This window comes from Pavona decussata, unplaced genomic scaffold (genome assembly GCF_977016875.1).
Source record: "Pavona decussata unplaced genomic scaffold, jaPavDecu1.1 SCAFFOLD_602, whole genome shotgun sequence".
Classification (NCBI taxonomy): domain Eukaryota; kingdom Metazoa; phylum Cnidaria; class Anthozoa; order Scleractinia; family Agariciidae; genus Pavona; species Pavona decussata.
Window position 1 is genome coordinate 3,880,690 of NW_028145860.1, and position 26,296 is coordinate 3,906,985.

General features: G+C 38.3%; 1 protein-coding gene and 1 long non-coding RNA gene across 2 annotated transcripts; one reads left to right on the top strand and one right to left on the bottom strand.

Moving 5' to 3' along the window:
- Positions 1-6,442: 6,442 nt before the first annotated feature.
- On the bottom strand, positions 6,443-18,781 carry LOC146449469 (cysteine protease ATG4B-like). Its single transcript, XM_085101427.1, has 14 exons — positions 18,534-18,781; positions 16,250-16,327; positions 15,124-15,222; positions 14,181-14,224; positions 13,942-13,996; positions 13,323-13,395; positions 12,539-12,618; positions 11,570-11,775; positions 11,289-11,367; positions 10,602-10,681; positions 9,957-10,019; positions 8,998-9,054; positions 8,194-8,314; positions 6,443-7,695 (listed from the first exon to the last, which is right to left on the bottom strand). Exons 1-14 carry the CDS (start codon positions 18,772-18,774, stop codon positions 7,622-7,624), a joined length of 1,350 nt encoding a protein of 449 aa, XP_084957553.1. The 5' UTR covers positions 18,775-18,781; the 3' UTR covers positions 6,443-7,621.
- Positions 18,782-20,098: 1,317 nt separating this feature from the next.
- Positions 20,099-25,241, top strand: LOC146449470 (uncharacterized). The gene is made up of 4 exons (XR_014860655.1): positions 20,099-20,658; positions 20,990-21,068; positions 21,531-21,624; positions 23,962-25,241. It is a non-coding gene; the product is annotated as an uncharacterized LOC146449470 (long non-coding RNA).
- The last annotated feature ends 1,055 nt before the right edge of the window (positions 25,242-26,296 follow it).

Consider the following 26,296-nt stretch of genomic DNA (forward strand, 5'->3'; position numbering starts at 1 on the left):
ATAGCCTCTGTTATGTGAAGGTTTTATTGCGCTTCGGGGGGCTTTAAACACGAAACATTGTTGTACAAAGACACATTTACTCAAACAGAATTTGCTAAGCCTTTCCCCTCATCACTTATTTTATTATCTATCGCGCCAGGTACAAACGGCTTGAACAAACATGGTTTTGATTTGAAACGGAAAATTAATTGTCATTCACGCGCACATAATGACAGCGCTATTACCGTGCGGCAAATTGCGATCTTGCAACTCTGAACATTCGGCTTGAAATTGAATGCCTTTTGGGCATCTTACAACATTTGAAAGGGGTGCCTGTATTACATATCGCACTGCGATGAGTCCCATTTTCGTTCATAGACCGTCTTACTGTTAGCGACATTTGCGGAACTTTCTCGCGCGCCGATTAGAAAAAGCATCCCTTTTTTCCGCACCGCGTGTCGGAGTATGAAAAGACTGATCTTTTGTTTATAGGTTTCACAACAAACTGACCAAGTCATCTCGTTAGTTCGCGAAATTCTACCGAAGAGCTGAGCTTGCCAATCGACTGTTTAACTTTGGAATAAAACCACCCTTACTGATTTGTCCCCCCAACTGAGGGTCAGGTTTGTTCCGCACTTCTAAATGTTTTGACTAGTACTTTAAATCACTTTTCAAACAGGCCACCAAAGTGTAAACCCTGTAAATACCTACCCTGCGGATAGGTAAAGAACTGCTAAGTAGCTTTAATTCGAACGGTCCGCGTCTAAATGTAGGATTTCATCCACAAACTCAACAGTTGGAACAGCATAATACAGCATAAACAGTACTATGGGAAAGTACAGCTCAGTAGCTTTCATTTGAATTGTCATAATTAAGGATTTCACCCATAAGCGTGGACCTTGGAACCACAATAAATTTAATGGGAAAAACAATACGTGCAGCTCCACGAGGCTCGCGCGAGTTTATATTTTCACGATTGTTCTTTTTCACGTCAGTCGCCGCGCTCTTCCCTTTTTACAAAGTTTTGAAGAGAAACTAATAATTTTTGTAGTCAAGAATAGCTTATAGCTGCTCAGTAATGTCCCCAGTTTTGAAGCGATCAGGTTGTTATTTATATCCTTCTCCAATCCAGTCGTCGACCTTTTGATAGCTGATGACCTAATCGGGCGGCTAATCGCTAATCTAGTTTATTTCTTTCAGTGCTCTTGAGATAGTCAAACCCCTCTTCCAGACAATCTTGTCGTAACGGCGGGTAAATCGCATGAAAATAACAAACATCATTGAGGACTTCGCGCGCGTGATGTGTTTTATCAGATAAAAGTGCTTCTGCTCTGCAAACGAGTTGGTTTGGCCGGAAAAAAAACATCCCCTTGCTATTCAGAATGTTGGTAAACATTTGGCACGACCCACCGTGAATCCTTTGAGTTTTAAAACGATTTATTAAAATGTTACAGTGGAACACTGTTTATTAATACGGACACCAAAGGGACAAGCAAAAGTGGGCTGTCGCAATAAACGTCGCGAACACATGTTTAAATGTTTTATTGATACAAAGACTAAAGCATTCAAGTTAAAAGCATCAGAAAGATGTTCAATGTCTTAACTGCAACTTAAGGGAAACCTTCCGCTCACTGAATTAGTCTTGCACTAAAATTAATATTAGCTCAATGCGCGACTCAACACAACGTTACCATTCAAAATAGTCCGTGACTTTGCCCTCGGGGACTTTGCTCGACGCTGACATCAGGGGCACCTAACGACAGTTTTCTCTCAAATCCTTTGAAACGCAATTTTAGGCTCTCTGGAGTGCCTTCAAAGCTCTCTAGGTTCATTTCAGGCCGCGCTATAATATTTTTATCTGTTCGGTCATTCTAGGGGAACTTCAGTCTTTTCGAAATTTCTAGGTTATTTTTGTCCATTTCCCGAAAACCTTATCAAACCTTAGGTCTTATTTCCTTTCCGAAAATCTTAGCTGACCTTTCTTCGGTCCCTGAAACCACATTTTTATCAATCCGAAAACACAAGGCCTTGAATTCCCATATCACGAACGTTCGAGGTGAAAATTCCCTTTAGAAAATTGTAGGGGATTAAGGGCCTTCCGAACAGATAATTTACCGAAACGAACTGTTGGGTGCCCCTGCTGAATATTCGGCAATTTATACAGTGCGCAGATAACCAGTGCCCGTGAAGCGAGGTTAACGTCGGGTCACAGAAAAGTGTCCGTTACGTTGTCCGTGTCAGCTAACGTAAGATAAAATATGAGTTTCTCGTCGGGACAAAAGCAACTCCGTGAAAAGTGGGTGTCCCTAAAGCGGGGTTGTACTGTACTTCAGAAATGCGAAATCGATAACTGTCAGTGTGACTGGGTGGAGGGGGGGGGGGGGATGGGAGGGGAGAACGTAAACTCCCCCTATCAAACCATGCTACTCCAAAAGGTGTTGCATTTGAGCCGTTTTGGTCGGTATATGCATGAAATAGGGTTTCAGTTGGTCTGCAATAGGGCGGCATTGATGTTACACAGACAGTGGGTATGGGCCTCGTCAGGCCCTACACTTGAAGGACATGAAGCCGGCTAGTTTTGTCTAAAATGTATTTGCAGCTGTTCGATCTGCCTTGCAACTTGTTTTACTCGTTTTATAAATTTTGACCTGTTAACACAACATCGATTGCATTTATGTTTTTCATAATGTTGTCCAGTTTGATCCATATAGGGTCTATGGTCTACTGCTCCGGAGTGAAGCATTAATTTTTGCTATTTGTGATTGGAAACGAGAGAGGATTTTTGGCTCAGGTCTGAAACAACGACATGATTCCCTGCAAGTAAAATCGTTTTATTGGCTGGCTGTTGAGCGAACAAGGATTGGTTTTCTGAGCCCACCCCGCGCACCCAAATTTGGGGGGAGCTTCTCGAGCGGTTTCAGTGAAATCAGAAAATCGCAATAGCGGGGGAAACTTTACACCAACTCATATGCTTCATTTTATTGGTTAAAACACGTGACAATTCATACGACATTTTCCGATAAGGGTCGCGATATGTTTGATGAAACCTGTGGTTCCTTCAGCCTTCCTAATCAGATTTTAGGAGTGCAGTCTTCATCGAATGGTTTTTCTTGACGTGGCGTGCTTACCTTTTCACCTCGAATACTATAAGATTTTCGTCTGTGAATAAACTCTTGAACTCCATAATTTCAAATGAAAGCTTTTCAGTAGTATTATACAGCGGTGCCGATGTTGCTTGTTTTGCTCTATCTATCTCGTTAAACGTACCAGTCTTCAGTGATTATGAAGGTTTTAGGGGAACATGTTCCGAATGTATGAATTCAGGCTTGAAAAGAAAAACAATGTTTTCCCATTGCTTAACTCCAAAAACATTTCAAATGTTTAATTAAATAGGTCTGTAAAGGATGGACTTCCTTCAATATTTTTGAAAAAGATGTGCAAGGTTTCGAGGTGTTTTGACTGAAGAAAAAAAAAATCTAAGGACTGTTAAAATTACATACACATCGTCTCAGTCGAATAAACCTGGCCTTTAAAATTGATACCCTTTTTCAGACCTGGTTTCTGGAATCCATATACCCATTTCTGTAAATCCACATCCGTTTTCCGCGGATAAGACCAAAATCAGGTTAAAATCTTTACCCATATGAAAGAAATGTGATGGTATATATCCTGATAGGAGCACTCGGATTTCTTTTTTCCGAGTATACATGCCTGCGTCACTTTCTAGAATAATCATAATTCTCATTCATTCACCAGGCTGGAAATATACCATCACATTTCTTTCATATACCACACGTTCGACATTCAAATCCTAGCAGTATGCAGGATGTTTGTCCCATGAACCTAGTTTAATGGCCTTAGCTCCCACGAGTCTCCTGTAGCTCAGTGGTAGAGCATCCGAACTAGTAATCGGAAGGTCTTAGGTTCGACTCCTGATAGGAGCACTCGAATTTCTTTTTTCCGAGTATGCCTGCGTCACTTTCTAGAATAATCATCATTCTCAATCTTTACCCAGTTTTAAATCTATATCGCCTAACTTCACACCCCTAACCTTACAACACGGTTCAAAAACCATACCCTTTAGGGCCGCATAGCATATAACTGTGTAGTTTGTATGGGCTTGTATGAGCCCCCCACTCTTGGGGGAGTTTTGCCAGTCTGCTATGTGAGTTAAATGTTTCTAGATCTTGTCTAGAAGTCAAAGAAACATGTCGCGTTTTATTAATTGAGTCGTGCAGAATGCGTAAGGTCATACGATGTGAGGAATATTTTTGGCATTTTATTTTGTTTATTGCTGTCATCATGTGAAGTGTTTCTTCCTACCAGCAGACACCCTTGACTGTTGAAAGTAAAACTGTGGGGAAGTCGTGCAGGAACACACACGCTGTATTGTGGTTGATAAGATAAACCAAGCATATTTATACAGGAATTACGCGGTTTCACTTCTTCAACCCTCTTACTCCCAACGGAAAAAAATAGCTGAGAATTTTAGAATTATAGGAAATTCTAATGAAGACTTACAGGGATATCTTCCGCAGACTCAAAATATGAAATTTGGGTATGTTATTATAAGTCTATATTTTAGTAGGGGAGGGCTAAGGTTCCTCCATATATTTTCTTGCGTGTTCACCGCCACCCTCCCGCTCCTCCCTCGCTTGCTGTGGATTCTTAGCAATCTTTAGTTAAAACTCATTGCCGCATATGAAAAAACTATCTGTGTTTTGACAGGATCGAATTTGGTTTTGAGGATTGACAGTAGAATAAAGAGTTACCTCTTCCAGAAAACTCATAATTTTCTTTATCCTTCTTGGTTTTTGCATTACCTTTCAACCGATTTTGATTATGCCGTTTCCTTTAATTTCGAACGTGTTTCGAGTTTGTTCAATAACTCGTGCAATTTTTGAATTCTCCGGTGATATAGTGCCCTCACGCTTATCTTTACTAGGTACAGCGCCAAACACTTAGTTCATCACTTGTAACTGACCTTTTATATCCGTCAAAGACCCCGGTAGCTGAAAGAGTGGATGCCCTTAGTACTCCCATATTTTTCTTTGAGATGGCAAAGCGAGCTAAACACGCCAGTGTGTTCGAAAATTGGTCTATCACATTGCAGCTATAAGTATTAAAACATGAAGAAACGTCTTCGTAATGCTTTAATACAGCTTTTAATTAATTTAATTTAACTGTTTGTAACATGTTTATGCTCATGAATAGCAAAGAAAATCGGGCAAATGGAGGAACAACCGAACAAACCAGAAACGCAAACGAACGCGCACTAGCGGAAGAACGAGTGAATGAACAACCGGATGAGCAAACGCGTAGCCGAATGACCGAGTTAATAAAAATGAGGGAAAAATAAGTTAAAAATAAAGGAATTCTCGTAGTTTAAATCAAACGAAAAAATTCCTATCAAGAGGAAATGCTGATCATGATTTCTTGTTCGTTTCAAATCCATAAACTCTTTAAAAATTGATTCATGTTATTAGCCAGCTGACCATCACCTGTCGGTGGAATTCATAACCCACTCGATAAAGTTTTCATAGATCATCTCTTCCAACGTTCACCCCGGGGACGGACTGTTGTCCTCCAATGGATGATCGAGGTAGAAAAGAAAGACAAAAGCCTCCTCCTCCATTGGCCACAAATTAGCTTTCGCTGGATACCACATTCAAATGGCAACCACAAGAGCGTAAAGAGGAAAAGGAAACTTTATGGGGGAAGGCTTTTTGAATTTCTACGTTTCCTAAAAATTTTCTCCGTTTGTGCGCACACAGAATTTTTGTTGTCATGTTTGGAACAGCGAACGCACGCAAACAGGGAAATACGAAAAACAATGCATCCTATTTCTGGTAGGCGTAGCAGGCGTTATCATGGCGGCGTGGGGGAGGGGAGGGGAGCGAGAAAATGGTGACAGAAAAAAGGGGAAAGGGGAGTCCCCTCCATTTTATTCTCTCTGACGTTTTCTCACTTCCCCTCCCCTCCCCTATTGGGCCCGCTTGGCAGGCTGCCTTTCACCCTCCCGCTTGAAAGATTGCGTTACAAAATTGCACACACGATTTTTAGTACAGCATTTTGACGTGCCACATTTTACAAACTTGCAATAAAATGTTACGAAAACATCGTCTGTGCACCGTAAAAATGTCTGTTTTTGGCCGGACTTGCATCAGCCTAACTGACTTCATTTTGCTGCGACAAAAATCGATTGCGCGCTTAATGACAGTTTAGAAAATTGCAACCTTCTCACGACAAAACGTTGTGATAAAAATCGTCCGGGCGCCTTGAAAATGTTTCAGTTTTTTTTTCACGAAAATGTTTTTGTGTAACATAATCTTAACTGCCTTCATTTTGCTGCGACAAAAATCGTCTGCGTGTTTTGTAATGGGCTACAATTTTTAACGAAACGATGAGACGCTGAAAATTGTAACCGTGTAACAATGAGGAAAAAAATAGTCGAGGTCAAGAATTCAAAGATTTCATTTATATTTTATTTCGTGTTCAGTATACATTAAAAATATTTCTCCAGGCTCATATCTACATCCCTTGTCCTTGTGACTTTAAAATATTTATCAACTTGCATCATTTCATTGTATTTTACATTTGATATTTCCATTCCCTTTCGCAGTGTTTCGCCGAAGAAATTCGATTATTTGTAAACTTGACTTTCACATAATTTTCAATAACTTAAGAGAAAAATTCACACAGAATTCCAATAGTTAAGAAATGATTAATTTCAATTAATATACGCTCATATTGAAAATGAATTTAATTAACTAGAACAAAACTGAAGACAATTGTCAACCAGGGTATGTGAGAGTGCATTGCAGTGCAGACGATGGATGTCGAGATATAGTTCACGAGCTAAACACATGCACTAACCAATCAGAGCATGGGAAACACTGTGTTTTAACCAATCAGGAGCAAAACCAAGTCCAACCGTGACTTGGTTTGGGTCACGTTGGTTTTCCCGCGCATGACACCAGTTGCAGTTTTCCCGCGCTTGGCACCGGCTCTACACGCTGTGCAAGGCGGTTCTAACTTTTCTGTGGATGAATACTACCAGTGTGACCATTCGAATGAAAGGTGTTGATCGTTAATTTACCGTGGTGCTCTTTATCCTGCTGTGCATGGTTGCACTAAGTCGGGCTTTTCTGTTTACTTTAAAGCGTGACCGTTCAAATGAAAGCTACTGAGCAGAACTTTCCTGTGGTGCTGTTTATTATACTCTAAAAGGTGGTTCTAACTTATGAGTCTGTGGCTGAAATCTTAAGTGTGACCATTCAAATGAAAGCTACTGAGCAGAACTTTCCTGTGGTGCTGTTTATTATACTCTAAAAGGTGGTTCTCACTTTTGAGTCTGTGGCTGAAATCTTAAGTGTGACCATTCAAATGAAAGCTACTGAGAAATACTGTCCAGTGGTGCTTGCTATTGATTATGCTGTGCAAAGTGATTCTCAATCTATTATTTGCAAAACTGGATAAAATCCTAAGGGTGACCATTGAATTAAAATGTAATGAGTAGTAATTTATTGTGATGCTGGTTGTTTTTCAATCCCAATGTTTGTAATTGAAAGTTTATTATATTTTTTAGTCTCTCGAGCATATCCTCTATCAAGAGTTTTCCTGTTGATTCTGCGAAACTCAGCTACAGAATCTCGTATTCTCCATCTGTATCATATTCTTTCGTCTCGTCTGACTCGTAATTAAGCTCTGTGAAATCTAAAAATAACAAAAAAAGACTTCTCAGAATTGGAAGATATCGGGCTACGAAGAGACCAATCAACGCGCTGGGCAACCTTCCCACAATGCACCGGCGACCTAGGATGAGTTTATTCTAGACACTGGCTTTTGAGGGCCCATGCATTAGGGCCCCATCGGAGATTTTAGAGGGCCCATTTTTCTTTTTACGGAAAGGGCCCCAAGATGTTTTGGCTTCTCATACAGAACATAAGAATTAATGATAAATTGGTGGCGTAAAATTAATATTTTAAGATATGGTCTACCCAAACGATCCCGTAATGTACCCGTCTCCCCGTAGTTTTTGCCTTCCTTGGTGAAATATGTGCTTCATTTTTATCAGCGGTAATCGCACAATACCGCACTCTAGAATAATCCCGACACAAGGCACAGCTACCCACGTGTTTTCAGGGTCGATTTCGATTTAAAAAAAGAATAAATAAATAAAAAAAAATGGGTTTACTTTGTTTTATACTTTACCTGACTGCGCGCTGCAGTTTAATTCATCACAAGGTCTCTGTGGTATTTCTAATGAAGGCCAGTGAGGCGGCCTTTCCTTTGCCAATTCAAACATGGGTCTCCTTTGACCGGACAGGATATGCTGGAATTGGAAATACTAAAATAAGCTTGGCTTCATGCCGTAAAACAGTCATAGAACGGTTTTCAACTGAGTGTCAGTCAAACCAAAACCAAACCATAGCAACAAAACGAACCAATCAGAACTCGAAGCAAACACACGCAAATGACGTCAGGCGCAGGCAGATTGGTATTGGTGATTTCTGATTGGTTTTAGTGTCGCGTATTTCATCCAATCAGAGCACGATAAACCAAAACCAAATCAAACACCAAATTACTTTGTATACTCAGTTGAAAAAGCTCTCTATAAACGACACTTTTCAGGTTCGAAGACACGCTTCTTCTGCCTTTCAAATGTAGAGGTTTAAAGAACTAAAGTTGACAAAAGTGTCGGTCGAAAGCGGCCTTCGAGCCTCAAAAGCATCGTGTTTTCTTCTCAGAAATCTAAAAATAATCCAAACAGTTATGCCTCTGTGCACTACAAGGCAATGATGGCTTTTTCGGTTAGAGTAAAAGCTACGAAGAGATGAAATAGAAACACGTCAAGAACGTACAAGATTTCAGGCGTACTGCGAGGTACAAATATTTCTACCCACTACCGTTTGCTGTTTAGTACACTGAGCAAATCAGAGTAGCTCCGCTGAAGCCGGACATACGTTGCTACAGGCTAGTAACTGAAAAAGCAGTTGCATATGAAGGAAAGTATACCTCATTAATCTGCACGCACAGATCATCGAACTCCTCTTCCGTGTTACAGAAAAATCCCTAAAACAAGAAAACAACAGTTGTGAGTACACTGGCTTGCACAGTTAATGGGTTGGTGTCAAGAATTTGGTGGCAGAGTCGCTCGTGTTGGCGGCTCTGTCGTCAAAACTTTGCGTTCGTGCGAGTTCACAAAACCGCCAGCTAACTAGGCCAGGATTGAAAACACCAGAAGCTGTTGAAAACAATGAAAACCAACAACGTCGTAAAGGTTTACCCAAGAGGTTAGAAAGAAACCACCACTATTTCGTGTAGAAGCTAATACATAGGAAGTGAACTTATTTAGTTTCAAAAAAGTTGTTTCCCTTCAACAATTTAATCATAAGGCTTAGAGCAAAGGCCTGATCAGGTTTTAGGCCTGGACTATGGGGTGAAGGAATACAACGGGGATTAAATCAACTTGTTGCAAAGCGAACGGATAGCACTCGGGCGCATACTATGACAACCCCAGAGATGGAGTGGGAGCAAGGATGGCGCAGTGGTGAGAGCACTTGCCTCCCACCAATGTGGCCCGGGTTCGATCCCCGGACTCGGCGTCATATGTGGGTTGAGTTTGTTGTTGGTTCTCGTCTCTGCTCGGAGGGTTTTTCTCCGGGTTCTCCGGTTTTCCTCCCTCCACAAAAACCAACATTTCCAAATTCCAATTCGACCTGGAAACAGTGGACAGAAGAGCCACTCCGTGGATTCCACTGAAATTCCCATTTTATTTCACAAGATACTCAATAAATTACGGGGACAAGATTGAAGTAAAGTGTACTTTCTTTGATTTATTTTGAAAACGCACGCTTCTAAATAAGGTAATGGTGTTGTATTGTGTCATATTTCTTGAATGGGAACCAATCAGATTACCGAAAACTCCATCATTCTGTGTTGGCTGTATACAATTTATGATAGTTATTCCTTACCAAGGCTATTGATGGGTCCAAATCAGAAATGTTCATTCGACTTGGATAAACACAATGGTAACTCTACAGACAAACAAAACAAAAAATACGTAAGAATAAAGCAGAGGCATCTAAAATGAACACTCTGACATCCAACGCGCTTACCACAACATTAATAGACTGCAAAACAGTCGTATTTTTTGCGAACGCGAGCGACGGTCAATGTTCGAACGAAAGGTCTGGAGCGAGTCTAAAAACGACGAGGGAGAATGGAGAGAGACGCTAAAAAATACGTCGTTTTCTCGCGGGCGTGTGAGGCTCGCGCGCTTCACACGCGAGGATCACGCTTACGGCGCTTCGCGCCTTCCGAAAACGACAGTTTTTCAGTCTACAACATTAACGCACCTCTAGAGTGGTCACTGGGTAAACACGTCATGGTGTATCAAATAGCCCTCAGTTTAGTGACACTTCCGGTAATGGAAAAATCTGTGTCGTGTGACTTGAAAAGTCACGTGGGATTCTGTTCTTGTACCTTACGCCCCTCACGCAAGTTAGTATTTGAAATCTTCGGCCACTATCTCCTTCACTTTATGAACAAGTGTCTAAGACCCAAGATACTGGGGGGGGGGGGGGGGGGGGTTATGGTAAGATGTAATTGAAAACTACCTCATCCGGGATTTGGCTCATTTTTTTAGGGTTCACTGCTTGCTGCGTTGTGTGAGGGTCGAGATACAACAGATGATTACCTAGAGTTTAAAAAAAAAACGTTTTAAGAGATTGTTTGTCGTTTAATTGTGTTAGCCCTTCCACTGTTAACAACATACAAGCTCATAATTATAAGAAAAAAGTTTTAACATTCATTTTGCAGCAAGGACTTTCTTGTGGTGCTGCTTATCATGCTCTACAAGGTGGTTCAAATTGTTTTGAATCTGTGGATCAAATCCTAAAGTGTGACCATTCAGCAGTACTTTCCTGCAATGCTGTTCGTTTTTTAGCTTTTTCTGTTTCTTTACCATTCTCACCCTCGGCTGTCTCGCACATGTGCTACTACTATTTTTCTCCCAGGGATTGACAATCCTTTTCTGCCAGGCTACAACCCCCAACACCCACCCCCCATTCCCATGAACTAAAACAGTTTTAAATAGCAAACGTTCACTCGGCGAAGAAGCGAACAACGCTTCTATCTCATATTTACATTGTCGCCAATGATCACTGCCGTGCTAACCACTTCGTCACTTACATAGCCACTTATTTGTCTGATCATTTTAAGCACAGGAAAAGCCACAAGAACGTTTGCTACGCGATTACCCCTGCCCCCCCAAAATTCCGAAGAGTTTCCCACTCTGTATTTACCATAAAATCCTATGAAGTAATAAGCGTGATTTGGTTTTCCACCAATAGCTCCTACAGAATGTCTAAACTTGAAGCAAGCCTGAAGAAAACAAAATAATGACAAAGACATTAAACAAAGGACTGCAATACAGAATCATTACTCCATTCTACTGCAAACACATGGGAAAATTTGCTCCCAAAGTTTGCACAAAAATGGCAGTGAATTCCCAGATGAGAAAAATCTTATTGTTGCTGTCCACCAACATGGCCTCCATGACGTCACATGCCAACCATCAACTCACCTTAAATGGCTCGTTATAAACAGAATTCATTTCTGACAGTCCTAATCTCAGTGGTATAAAGAGTAGAAGTGGTCTCCAGTGTTGCTTCCTGTGTTTTGTTCCTTCTTTTGAGTCTGATCTTCGTCTGTCGCTTCCTGTTGATCTGTAGCTGTTGTGTGTTGTCTCTCCATGGGTCCTTGAGGGCCAATCCCTTTTACAAAGAATTTCTAAACGCAAAAGAAGAAAATTCATTACAGCATGTAAATCCGTAAAGAGTGTTTTTTCTTTTTTGCACAGTTCAGATGCCCTGCCTCTCTCATACACTCTACTTAGTACATTCAGGGTTGTACCTAGGATTTTATGTCGGGGGGTGGGGGGGAGGACTCTGCACACCCCTCGCACGGGTCTCCCGTATACAGACAGGGTTTCTAGTTGGATGTTTTTTTGAAGGGGGATTTTTCAGTCAATTAGTCGATTTTCTTGTGATTTTGGACCAATGTAGCAGCAAGAAATAGCTCAGCAAACTCAAACACTATGTTTGAAAAAAAATTCAGTTTTCCTGGTGGGGGGCAGCTACCTCCTTGTTCCCCCCCCCCTGACATTGTAGCTCTAATTTACAACTGCAACAATTACTTGGTACAGTTCATGAGAAGAAGGACATCAGAACTGGGCCTTACACTGAGGTGACTGGTATTAAATTGATAGCCAAAGTAATCACAATCACTAATCCCAACAAATGTTAACAACACAATCAACTAATCAGATTCAAATCAAATAGTACATGACATCAAGCATGGGAAAACTTGTATTTCCTTTGAGGGAAAAGGAAACTGCAGACACTTGGGGGTTGGATTTTTGTTTAGTCTCTGATTGGTTTAGCAAGTGGTACTTGTAAGTTTGTGCATCCAACCAGAGGGGACAAGAGGAATCCAGGGTACAAGCAAAAACAATAACCACAACAGCCAATAGTTACGAGATATATGAACTTACTGATATCGTTTATTATGACTGTGTTATCCATGGCTATATGAACACAAAGTGAACTCCAATCATCAAAAGATGTTAGTTTTCTGCCGAGAAAAACATAGCAAGTTAACCTAGTTTGTTCTTTCCAAGAATGGCCTCTGAAGCACGTTGACTCATCTACTGTACATGAAGAGAAAGTTTGTTTGTGATGCCAGAAAAATGTCATCCCACACACAGTATCCCTTAAATAACTTTTTCAAATGTGAATTTAATTGATTAGAAATAATCACTTCAAATAATTAATTATTTTAAATATTACATAAAATGACCTTGACAAACACCTTCCTCAACGACCTTAACTTAGCGCACACTCACTCTCCCAGTTATTTCTGAAGGAGGTACAGATGTATGGCCTCCCTTTACTGAGTACTTCTCATAAACTAATGCAAATGGCTTTCGGAACACAATCTGTTGGACTCCCATTGATTCAGACGCCGAACTTACTTCAGCTGAAATCAATTAACAGAAGAAAATTGTGGAGTTGGGTAAATTTATGCATTTGATTTGGCTCATGTGAAGTATGGTCCACACCGGTTATTCCCTGCTGAGCCAGGTGGAAAAACTGCTGAGCTGATCCAAATTAGATCAGCCAATTGGAATTGATTCCGATGCCATACTTCACATGAATTCATTGAATTTGATTTGGCCCAATTGTGAAGTATGGCATTTGAACTGGCCTGAGAGTAAAGAGCAAAGATGGATGAACAGTTATGGCTTGAACAGTACATGTACAGTACAATGGTCTTACTTGAGAACCTGTGCTATGGTATTTGGTCCAAACCAACTGCCGACAGATTTTCCCTCAGATACACCCATTTGAGCTGTGGCAGAACGTAATCATGATGTTAAATTACTTGCATCAACTATAATGATAAATTTAACAAAGTGAAGGAAGTTTTCTATGGTCTATACTCTTTTATTAAAAACTGGATCATTGTATAATGCAATTCCAGGGTTTTGATTGGCTTAGCGGCCATGGTATATGAGCCATTATAGCATGCCCGAGAAGTAGCGACCATAAATTGTTTTCTGGTTGCTCTTGAAAAGGAAATCAGCAAGGACTACCAATATTTCTTGATTGTTTTTAATAAAACAATTATTCCACTCGCGCTTGTTGGATATGAGATGATTATAGGCCAACTCGGCACGCTATCTATCATCTCATATCCAACGAGCACTCGTGGAATAATTGTTAAATAGATCATAAAATGACATCATAAAGACATTGTTAAAAAATCAAGTCATAAGCTGTAGGTTAGTGGCTTCACTTCAGTTTACTTGGTTCGCTAAAACTAGTTAAAGTAAAATGAACAGGCGGCACAAAAATATTTTTTCCAAACATTTCCCTGAATATATTTTGTACTCACCTATCTGATGGATTGAATATAGACTGTCCTTCTTGTCCAGAAAATTCTGTAAAATCTAAATCCAACACACAAATTTATGTTAAGTAAAATCACCCACATTCAATGATCACATGTATTGCTGTAAAATTATGTGTTTTGCACACAAGTGTAAGTTAGAATAGAATATTTTAAAGCCATCATTGATGTTATATTTATTTACAGTTCTGTATACAAAACAAAATGTTAGCATATATACTGACCTGCATGTAAACAGGGTGAGTTGTTTCAGAATCCCACTGCCAACCTATGGAAATAACAAGAAAACTCATAATTTTAAAACTGTAACAAGTAAACCTGATATTGATCAAGAAGACATTTTAAAGTAATTTGCATCTTTAATACAAAATACAAACACAAAGCAAAAATCAACAATAAAAAACAATAAGAGCTTTTCTGCTTATTTCTGACAAATTTTCTGAGTTTAATTTTAATTTCAACTTGATAAAAAATCCAGGCTTGAACGGTATGTCATAAAGACGCCAAAAAGTCGTTTTTTATGGTTGATTTTTGCTTGCCTTGTATTTGCATTTGTATTAGCAAAACTTTATTTATTAATACAAAACACTCGTCTGATAACTTTTTATTGTTTCACACGATTTAAATTTGTGTGATAAAATAAAATTGCACCGATACAGCGTTAGGCCCAATTTCTGTTACAAATTTTGGCTTTCTTTGAGGAACTTATTCCAGGCTTCCCAAACTTCCAGGAAACACATTTCAGGAACTCCACCAGGAAATGCAAAAAAGTCCAGGCTTTCCAGGCAAAAAAAAACCAGTCTAAAGTTGGAAAGGCTACTGGGCATTTGACTAGGTCCTGCTTGCAAGAGCTGGCTATTCTAGACTGCCCAGCCTCCCTGTTTTCTTCAAGTGAAAATTCAATTGTTATAGCACTGCACTGGTATTGCAGAGGTCATGGCTTCGAATCTACCGTTCAAGCCTGGATTTTTTCGAGCTTTCTTTTCACAGCTTCATAACTTCGTCAGAAAATTGCCATGTCTCACAGTTGTTTATTTTTTCACCCACATTTCAAACATACATATTTCATAAATTTCATTTCCATCGTGTTTCCACACAGATTGTGGCATGGTCTCCAAGGGTTGACCCAACAAGGTTATGTAAAAAATAAACGGCAAACAGCCTAACCTCTTCCAAGATGCCTACACATCAGAGCTTGAGCAAATATCATCTGTCCACATCTCAGCATACAACCCCACCCAGTGTCAGCAGTTGGTCCTGTGCCGCCTTTGAAAAAAAATAATTACAAGAGTAAGGTTAGGCCAAGGCAGATTAACAAAAATAACAGCCACTTGTTATCTTGTACCAACTAAAAATGCGGCTAGTTCTCATGTACAGAAAACCAATTGAAAGCAATCACAAAATTCAAGACCCAATTAAAAACCATTTGGCTTTATAATTCCTATGTCATGCCAATATCAGAGTGGTAGTCCCCTAAATAACAAATATTGTGTAAAAATAAAGAGACCTGAAGGCCATGAGCATTGAACTGAACACCTGGAAAGCCTTTGTCTCAGAATGACCGGTCTGGTGACAGATGGTACAGAAGGGGCTCTCCAAGCTTGAAGAGATACTTGGAGAAAGGCCAAAACCGGACAGACAGACCAGCATTGGATTTCACCTACACTCATTGCAGGAAGGACTGGCTTGTCCAGCCACACTGGAAGCTGTATTGGATTGAACATCCAGAGAGCGACTCCATAGTCTTGTTAGACTGAGGGATGCCTACTGTTTTGTTCTTGTTAATAATGTTTGTGTTTTTAAATTTATGTGAGCTTATAATAAGTAACTGCAGCATCAACCAGCAATTACTAGTCTGCATGTTATGCCCACAGTTGTATGCAGTAACTATTGGTTTGTAAGTAACATAAGTGGAAGGGTTAGTGGAATAATATTATTTTATAATTTGTACCTGGTAAGATAGCAGGTTAGGTTAAAATTCTGAGTTGTTTGTAGCCTGATTATGCTCGTGGTGAATTAACGTGAACTTTGATTTGAGTTTAATTACTAATCAATAAAAGATTTTTGTCCCTCAGTTTTGACTTAGACTTTTCTTTACGTTCAGCTTGAAATTAGCCTTTAAAACCATTTTTAATGAGTGAGATGAAAACCTTGATTAACTTTCAATCATGGATTAGCATTAATAAGCTTCCAAACAACCGGGCCCTAATTACTAAATAAACATACCTGGAATTTTTTTTACAGTGTTCGAGATTATTTACAGTTGATGAAGTTCAAAATGGTTGTTACTCACCAATTGCTGGGAAATTTTTTCTGTAAGTAAACCAAAATCTAGACCTGATATCTCTAATGATGGAAGTGTTATCATCCCCTGAAATGCAATACAACAACCTATTAGCTAGCTGAAGGTAAAACTAGAAAATTTCTTCTGCAACAATATTATTATCAATAATAATATCCTTAGGTCCATCCTGGGGGGTACTCCTTAGACTTTTTGGCAGGGGTGTGCCCCAAAGTTCACCAAATCCTAACCCTCTTTCAGACCAGGGGCCCGTTTCTCGAAAGTCCCGGTAACTTACCAGGCCCGATAAGTATATTTCTAAATGTTTTTTTGCCGATCACACAGTGATTACAGACATGGTACTTGGTCAATGTTTTCATAGAGTTACAAGATTTTAAAATTTAGTATTCATAGCTAACAAAACTTGACTTCAGTTAAGAAACATTTATCACCAAAGACACTTATCAGGCCCGGTAAGTTACCGGGACTTTCGAGAAACGGGCCCCTCATTTTCAAACCTGGCTTCTAGAATCCATACCTGTTTTCACACTGTCAGACCAAAATGGTTAAATTCTATTAATACTCTATTTCAGACCAAAATGACTCAAAAACCATTCCAGGTTTAGCACTGCACATACCTATCGATGGGAGTACCCAACTGGGGTCCGCCAGGGTCAACCAGTATTTTGTATTCATGAATGCGCACTGGCACAGATTTTTGGTACTTTTATGAAAACTATTGTATGGATGTTGAGGTCAAATTGTCCAGCAGTTACTAAGAGAGGCAACAAGTGTTTTTGTTCCACTTTGCTTTTAAGAGAATAACGCTCCATGGTGGTGCTCCCCACAAAACAAATCCCACCATTTTGAGGCCAGTCTAGCCAAGTGAACACCTCGCCAACTCAATTTGGCCCCATTCTTTGAGGCATTTACTATCGACCAACTTGAACTCGGTTAACTTGAGTTTAAATTTTTAAAAGGTGAAAAACTTTTGATTTGTATCTGTGGAATAAAGGTAAGAGTGGTATGCTAAAGATTTGCTTGACAGTTTTTCGGATATATTGGTTTGGATTGTTTATGATGTACTATACCTGCCAACGTTTTCTGAGTCAAACTCGTGAGATTTTTGTCTCGTCATAACCGGGATTTACGAAAATGTCCGAGCCACTTCCGAAGATTTCCGACGATTTTCCCAAGACTTCCAAAGGTTGCCGAAAATGTCTGAAGATATTCCGATGACTTTTGAACACTTATGATTCGAACGGATTGTGGACATTTGAAAGCTTTTGTGATTGTTATAAAGAGCAAAGAAATGATACATAACAAATCTGAAATAAAATGAAGTTTTTTTAGAACAACTCATCTGGATTTGTTAGTCAGGCATGAGAAATTGTTCTTGATGCGTGATATTGATGTCTTTAGTCTGCAGGCGTGAGACTCACGCATAATGCGTGAGAGTTGGCAGGTATAATGTACCAACGATGATTTTTGCAATTTACCCCTTTACAGTGCTGGTGTGAAGCAGTCAGTGTTCCAGCATTACCCAAATTATCTGTGAACAGTGAACCCATTTAGTATTAAATTGTAAACACTTTCACCTTATAAGCTGTCGCACATTTTTCTTGCATTGACATGCCCAAAAGCACCAATTATCACTCAAACAGAGAAGCCATGAGAATTAAATCTCCCATCAAGGAGAACATGTTGATCTTGGGGCTTTTGCATTTAATCTTCGAAAAATCAGGAAAGGCGCCAACAAAATTTTTGTTTTGCACAGAAATGAACTCTTCCTTTCCCTAAAGGTGCAGAGCTTGCATTTCCTATCTAAGTCAATGATTGATTGGCTTGCAATTGGCTCAAAAGAATATTGATCACCGGTTACTGCGATAAAAAGTTACCACGGAATAAACATAACGAATCTAAAAAACAGGAAATCGGCCATAAAACACAAGCTATTACACCTCCAAATTAAAACTCCTTTCTCGTGACAAAAACTACAGCTTATCATCACGGAAAGAAATTTTGAATCAAGGACAAAGAAATTTAGCTTACGTATACGATTCTTGATTGCACGAAAACAAACTTATCTTTAAAGGATTCGCCGAGATCCCAAAGAAATCAACCTTAATTGATGAAACCTAGAGTATCAACATCTTCACGGAAAATTCCAGCATTATGTTTCAAATCATATATGGAAATTTTCCCAACTAAATACGCTTATTATTGAGCCATATTATGATTCTTTAGAATTATCCCAAGATTTTATGAGATCAGTGAGAAAATAAAGCGTCATTACCTCTGTCAGTAATATATTCCTTTCCGAGGACCCATACAGGCTCTTTAGTCCTTGGAAATAGATCTAGTTCAAAAGAAATCCCCTCGTACGTAGCACAAGCAGCATCCATAACTGGACCCGCCATGTTTTTTTTTTTCATCGTCAGTTTCAGTTTACAAACATCGTCACTTTTCGGTCCCAGTACTCCGCGACACAGGGGCTGAAGCCCCAATTCATTAGTATGCAAGCCACAATTTTTCATCGGTATACATTACATGCTTAAAAGACAAATGTTTCACTGCTAATCAGTATATTTTCCTTTTCATCAGCATGTATGCAAACGAAATTTTTCACTTTTCATTAGTATGTATAGAGACATGATTTTCACTCTCATCCAATGCAGACAAAATTTTCACTTTTCATCAATATGAATGCAGAAAAAATTTTACTTTCTGTCAGTATGTATACAGACACAATTTTTCACTTTTGATCAGTATGTATGCAGACAAAATTTACCAAAAATACGAAGAAGTCTTGTGTAATAGTCTCTCCCATTTTCTCTGCTTCAAGTGAAAAAAACAAAAAAACAAAAAAAACAAGCAAAGGAAACGAGAGACGTCCGTGCACTTGATTTCAAACAGAGTGCTGTTTCCCCAATGGTGCGATTCAGTAACTCAACTGATGGAAAGTGATAAATCTTGGGTTTTTGAACTTTCTTATGGCAGCAGGAGTTTCGACTGCACTCTGCTGAATTCAGTGAAAGTGTAATTAGAATTACTACGATATCATTTGTTTAATGTTTTAAACATCCCCGTGCCCCTGGTATTTCCCATCCCTTTGTACTTTTTCTATTATAAAATCCCGTAGTTACACCTACTCTCCTTCCTCCTCAGTTACACTTACATGGCATGGCATCCCCTTCCCTTAGCTCTCAAGTCATCTGAGAATTAGGGGCATGGTCGACAAACTAGGTTAACCAAACTGATTGCAGGGCTGACACTACGGCAAAGGGCTTATTTATTTGGGCCAATATTTCAATTAGTACCACTAACCTTCTTCAGGGCCAGAGTTACAATGAAGAAGATTAGTGCTAATTGTAAAATTGGCTCAAATAAATTGCCCTTTGCCGTAACATCAGTCATGCAATCAGTTTGGTTTATTTACACGTAAAGTGACGTCTGGCACGTGCATTTCTACTGCAAGAGATCCGGCAACGAAACGTATTCAGAACAGTTTATATGTACATCGTGTGGTCCCCTGCATTCAACGTTTCGTAATTACACATTGTCATTCTAACCTGGCCTCCGACTTCCGGGTTTACGGCAACGGTCGTTTAATGTCCGACGCATGAATGAGATCTCAGGGAGCCCTTTACTAGTTCCGGACAACCGCTAAGGCAATGGATCTTGGACGTCCAGAATTAGGGCAATGGTTCTTAGCTTTGAACTTTGAACAAAGAATAAAAGGTCTCAAACAAGTGTGAATATAGAGAGAAGCTCACATGCCATCCATGCTTGCTGTGGTAATCCCGCAATGCCGCACACTAGAATATACCAGGCACAATTGAATGGAAAACGCACAACAGGCTCTTATAATCTATTATGGCCTTTCCGTTACATTATCATGCAGGGCTTATGCTAGATATAGGAAATCAGTATTAGAACTGTGATCTAAATCATTTTCAAAAACTGCGGTAAAGTTTTGCTTTGAATTTCTCCAAGAAAAAATAATAGTTTGAGAACCTCTTTCTCAAAATATTAATAATTCATGAAGTGAAAATAAAGCGAATCGCTTCCGTAAAGGAGGTTTGGAAATGTCAACTTAATTGTCATAAAATTTGGTGAATTTTGCTTTGAATTTCTCCAAAAATTGTTAATGGTTTGAGAACTTTATATTTTCAAAAGTATTTGTCCATTTTGCATTGCGCACTTTGCCAGCACGTGCAGAATGTTTCTTTTATCGGGTGCGAGCAAATGTCGTTGTCAGTGATTGGTTTCAGTTTCTAATCCATATTCATAACTTACTTCACACGCAGTTCTTGGATTTGAACGAAATCCGTTGGAAGGAGTGGTTTGACGATCCTCTTTAACGAAGAAAAATGATGAAATACAAAGGCTTAAAGCTTAGAAAGAAGTACACGCTAAAGGTAAGCCCTATTTTGCAAATACTGCTGAAAGTTTGTCGCAGACGCTACAAACAAAGGGATATGTTGCTGACTTAACACGTGAGTTGGCTTGCTACAAGTTGAAAACATCGATTGAAGCTTTTCGAATGTAGTCAAATGGATTAAAACTTGGTCTCGTTCTTAGTAGTACTCTTAATGTTACCTCGAAAGTTTAAAGAACATACAACTGTTCCGTTATGTACAATTTTTATCGTCCCAGTTTGCCAAATTGATGCCTCCTAACAGTTAAAATTGACATTTGAATATTTAGCTTGTTCTGCAGAATTACTGATATGATAATTTGTATTTTCAGACCCCCTAATTCAGTATATTTATTGCAAGTGAAAATGTGAAGGCAGTAACCGAGAAAACAAGCTGGAATTACTGCAAAGGTAAGACTTGAACCCTTTCATCATACAATAAATTCGCGGAGATTTAAACTTCAGACCTGGTATCAACATATATATTCTCCATCGTCGTTCTTCTGTCACTAGTTGGGAGAATTCAATCCTCAAACAAGTTTGTTTGAACATCAAAACTTGTTTTCTTTGGTGATCACTCCATTTATTCTCGTAACCTTGCATGTTGGGTTAAGTGGTCACATTATTATTATTTCTTTGTTGGAAAGGCAAAGTAAATGTTGAGTGCGTGCAAAAAATCAAGACAGGTCACCACGGAAAATTCCGAGCATTCTATATCCGGTTCACGAGATTTTACGCCGCATTTCCGGTGATCGTAATTCCAACTTCACCGTGTGACCCTTTGTTAAGATTGATATTTTGGCCCGTTTATTTTCTCCAATAATATAGCATTTGCTGCAAATCATTGACTGATTTTTTATTTATTTATTCCAGGAGACTCACTCAGTGAATTACTGAAAACGGGAAACGAAAGGACGGAATGTAAGAGAAGCTGAAATCAGGAAAAGAGAACGGTCATACTTCAAAGGTAAGAACTTTAAAATGATATAACGGATGACAAATTTCTTCAAAAAATAATGGCTGACTTTAATTTTAGCTATTGCATATTTTAAGGTATCTACTTAACATTTTCGCGCCACTGAGTTTCCGTCTGCTTCTTTTTTCTTTTATTTTAAATTTTAAGCAAAATAATGATCGTAGTGAAAATGTCGAAACAAAAATCTTCCCTCTGCATCAAATTGATCATATCGTTAACATTGCCTTGGCCGCAATTGGAGCAAAGTTTGTTTCGATCTTTTTTTTTTTTTTTGTAGTTTGGCCCTAAGAATGTAACTGTCGTCTACAAATTAAAATATAGTAATCATACAAGGACTTTTTCAGGCTCACAGCAGGTTTTTTTTTTAAACATGATAGTGGATCTTTTGAAATCAAAATTTTGAATAGAATGCAAGCTTCAATTTTCTTCATACGTACGCCACAAAGGCGAAACTTCACCTAGTTTCATCCTTCTTATCTAACGCCAGAAATTCCTCTGAAGCCTAAACCTTTCTCGAAAGTAAAAAAAAATTGTTGTAACGGCTTGCCATTTTAAGGAAAAATCTGTCAGAATATTTTTTTGAAATATTTCGATTTATGCAAATTGCGAGCTGTTTAACTGCTTTGTGTTTAGCCAGCTAAGAAGCTCAATGTACAGAAAATTTGGCCCATTTACGATTGAGATAAGGCTTGAACACGCGAGACAAAATATTTCTTATCGGTAATCTGGTTAAAAAGACTACAGTATGTATAAAGAATTTAGCAACATATCATCTTTCATCGATCTTCACATCAAAAGTATATGAGGTGAAACACAATTTTATATTGTACTTACATGAATACCAATGTCTAGAATATGAGGAATAGGTCTTCAGGGCTAAAACAAAATTTAGAAAATGATTCATTCGACTTTACCACCGAGATAGTCTTCCAGAACTCGAGATTCGCTTTGATTCGCTTTGATTGCGCAATTCTGTGATATCCATGTAGTTGAGTACCAAGAAATATTTGGATGAAAGAATTCATTTTTTTCGAGAAAGGAGAAGATTGTAATCGTGATGAAAGAAATCAAACACATTCAAAATAGCAACTATTGAATGATGACCATTGATTTAAAGAAACCTTCAGTAGGCTTGTAGCAGTTGAGTAGTCTTGGAGCTCGATTTTCAGGCATGTGGCTTTTTTTATTTCCAAGCAAAAAAAATTACCATAGCAACAAAATCACGTGACCCTCAATTCAAGGAAGCCTATTTTGTCGTTTTGAATCGCATAGAAGTAACCGCAATGCTTCAAATTATATTCATTGGCAATACTACATATTTGAAAACACTTTGAGAGCGTCTCCAAGAAATTAGTTTTGACAATTTTTGTACTCCGTGGCGAGAAACTAAAAATTGATGAAGTGCAAAAGAAAACGATTGCATATTCGACCTGATAGCAAGCACCAAGATAATTTCCTGGGCTTCTAGGTTTGTGACAGTTTAATTTGCTCTTAGCCTTCGCGCAATGTTGTTTTTCCTATTAAAAAAAATACAAAGAAATGCCTTTGGTAGATTAATTGTACAGAAAGAATTTTTACTCAGAAAATTTGCTGAAAGGAAAAATAAAAGAAAAAAGTAAAATTGTCAGTCTGTCACTGGACTTGAACCAAGCCCCTCCAAAGCTACTTAAATTAACGACGGCAGGGATAAGGCCGTCGTTCTTCTATTCAAGGCGTGAGCTTCTCCACAAGACCACCTTGGAATTGCTTGGAAAAAAAATGGTGAAAATTGACTAGAAATAGGTTGTGAGCCTCATGTTTTATTAATTAGTTCGTGTCACCTTTGACAACATAGGTCGTGCGTGCGTGCAAATTATGTCAAATTTACAAGTTGAAAAACAATACTCGCGCAAAAAAATTTATCAACGGATAATTTGTACAACAAACGTTCAGCGAAACATCTCGGTTTCACTTCATTCCACAATGAAGAATACTCAGTGTTTCAAACTAGATGTAGTAGTTTTGAATCAAACTGGAAAATCAATGAACTTCTCTACACAAATAGCCTTGTCCAGTTGTTCTTGTTTATCACAAAGAAATTTAAAAATATCCGTAAATTTATAGCAGTATAGAAACCGTACTTTTCCCGTAATTTTTCTCTAAGGCGATTATAATTTATTTGACACTATAAAATGGCTTAGATATTTTTGATTGAAGAAATTGCAAGTAAATTACACATTTAATTTTACGATTCAAGAATATTTACCAAGGTTAAGTTCATTATAGATGCTGTTGTGGCGTTACATGAAATTATTATACGTATTTAATGTCAAGTTCCTTTTCTTTCAGCTGTCAATGTCAAGTTGGACTGAAACGCAAGAGTGAAGAACAAATCGCCTCCGCAAGCTGGAAAGTATATACAAGCAAGTAGGACAAGAGAGAGACTGAACATCGCTGAACTTTTTGGGTACATTTAAAGGTAGAAAATGTACTGTTTTATCGAGCTCTTGTACTAAAAAGAACGTTCCATTATAAGAGTTGCTTGAATTACCTCAAATTTAAAAGACACCTAGGGTCGGTATCAAATCCAACAAACATTCAAACAAAATACAAGATTTCGGCAAGTGTCCACCAAAAACAAACTTAAACACTCATGTATTTGTCAACTAGAAACATTAGATTTCTGATGACAATTGGGACTGAACAAGTCTTTGAATTCTAGAATTAAAAAACAAACAAAAAAAAAAAAACCAAGCTAGGGTTGATAACAAATTCCAAAAAACATTCAAAGAAAATATAAGAGATTTCATCAACTGTCCACCAAAACAATCTAATTTTGCTGACTTAGATCGTAGAAATATTAGATTTCATGATAATTGGAACTGAACAAGTCTTTGAATTCTTGAATGTGAGATGCCTTTTATAATGGAACTTCTTGTTTAAAGTGAACAAAACATTCACGATTATCTTATGAGTGCACGATACAAAATTTCACGGCACAGGCGCCGGTTGTTCAAAGAGCGGGTATCTTTATCCACTGGATAAATCCTATCCAGCTGATAAAATGTATTCCAACCAATACGTTTTATCCGTTGGATAGCGACGGATCCACTGGATAACGTTATTCGCTCTTTGAACAACTGGGACCCGCCTGATTTATCTTTCGGAGAATTTTAGCTCAAAGAATTGTCTTTTCATGTGACCAAAATTTCAAATCTTAAAATTCCAGTGAATGCTTGAATGAAATTACACTCATGTTTTTGTCAGCTAATCCAGACATGTAACGTATATACAGAAGAAAATTGAGTCTTGTATCGTGCACTCATATTTTTCAATTTCGCTACTGTTTTGGTTGCTCAGACGTTTTCTAGTCAGTCGTGTTAGTAATCTTTCCGTCGTTTCGAAACTGGCTGAAACATTTCGTGAAATACAGTGTTTGTATTTGGTAGTCGGCATTTGGCAAATTCAGAAAATTTTTGTGAACACTCGGTTTCTTTACAAATACTGTATTTCACGCCATGCTTTCAATCTACTTCGAATTGGCTGAAAAATTGCAAACTTGCCTAAACTGTGCAATTTGACTCTAAATTCGAACACTTTTTGTGAACCAAAAGTTAACAATTAAGCTTGTTTTTTTGCTAACATTTCAAAGCAAAAAAGACTTAGTTTTTGACTTCAGTAATTCGTTTCACAAAATATTCGTCAACCAAAGCAGTTTATTTACTTTCATTTTCTATTTACATCTTACTACTTTGTAAATTAAAAGAATTAAGTAGCAATTACTTAAGTAGTAAATTAGTTACAACAACTTGTAATTAATATCAATTATTCAATAAACAATTTAAAACTTGACTATTTTGTTGTTCAACTTTATTTGTCTTGCATTCATCATAACAATAAATGAAAAAAAAAAAAACTCGCGCTTTTAAAAGGGGCCTGGTAACTAGTGATTTTGTAGGCTATCTCTTTTACTTTTTTTTGCCTAGGAGAGGTTGCCGAAAAGAAAAAAAGTCCTGCGCTTTTAACACGGGGTCTAGCACAAAATCAAAGTATAACTGAGCTCTTGAAGGGCTAAATCCGTGTAAAACCTGCACGGATTTTTCCCGCCAAAAGACTTAGTTTTTTTTTGACTTCATACTAGAACACCCCCATCAAAAACACAGCACTTTTTTTCTTAGGAAAGGCAAAAATGTGTAAAAGAAATAGCGTACAAAATGACTAATTACCAAAGCCCCCTTTAAAAGCGCGTTTCCATTTCAACCCATATAAAAGCAAAAACTTTTTCCCGCCAAAAGACTTGAAATATTTTTGACTCGTGAATTATAAAAGCAAAAACTTCTTCTGCCCAAAAGATTTTTATTTTTGACTCGTTTTTTCGCTGCTTCTAGCCCAAAACAATAATTATTTAAAATGGTTAAATTACAAGCTTGTCTTTTTTACGATTTTGACTCCAAAAACTATTTGATATCTTTAACAGAAAACTCTTAGAAACGCGCTTTCTTGGAGCTAAGATAAAAATATTGAAGGTGGCAGGCACCGGTTCTCAACACTTTCCAGTACTTATACTTTGACGGATCAATACAACCACTCTTTATCAATTGATACAATAATAATGGTATCAAAGAAATGCCAAATCATTGTCAAATAAGTCATGGTTAGTTATATCCACTTACACTAAAATAAA

What these genes read in the sequence shown, in the direction of transcription:
- LOC146449469 (XM_085101427.1), bottom strand. Translation starts at nt 18,774, where the DNA reads ATGAAAAATTGTGGCTTGCATACTAATGAATTGGGGCTTCAGCCCCTG. An exon ending in TTTATAACGAGCCATTTAAG is followed by an intron (nt 11,368 to 11,569) that starts GTGAGTTGATGG and finishes TGTTTTCTTCAG; the next exon opens with GCTTGCTTCAAGTTTAGACA. An exon ending in TTACTTCATAGGATTTTATG is followed by an intron (nt 10,682 to 11,288) that starts GTAAATACAGAG and finishes TTTAAACTCTAG; the next exon opens with GTAATCATCTGTTGTATCTC.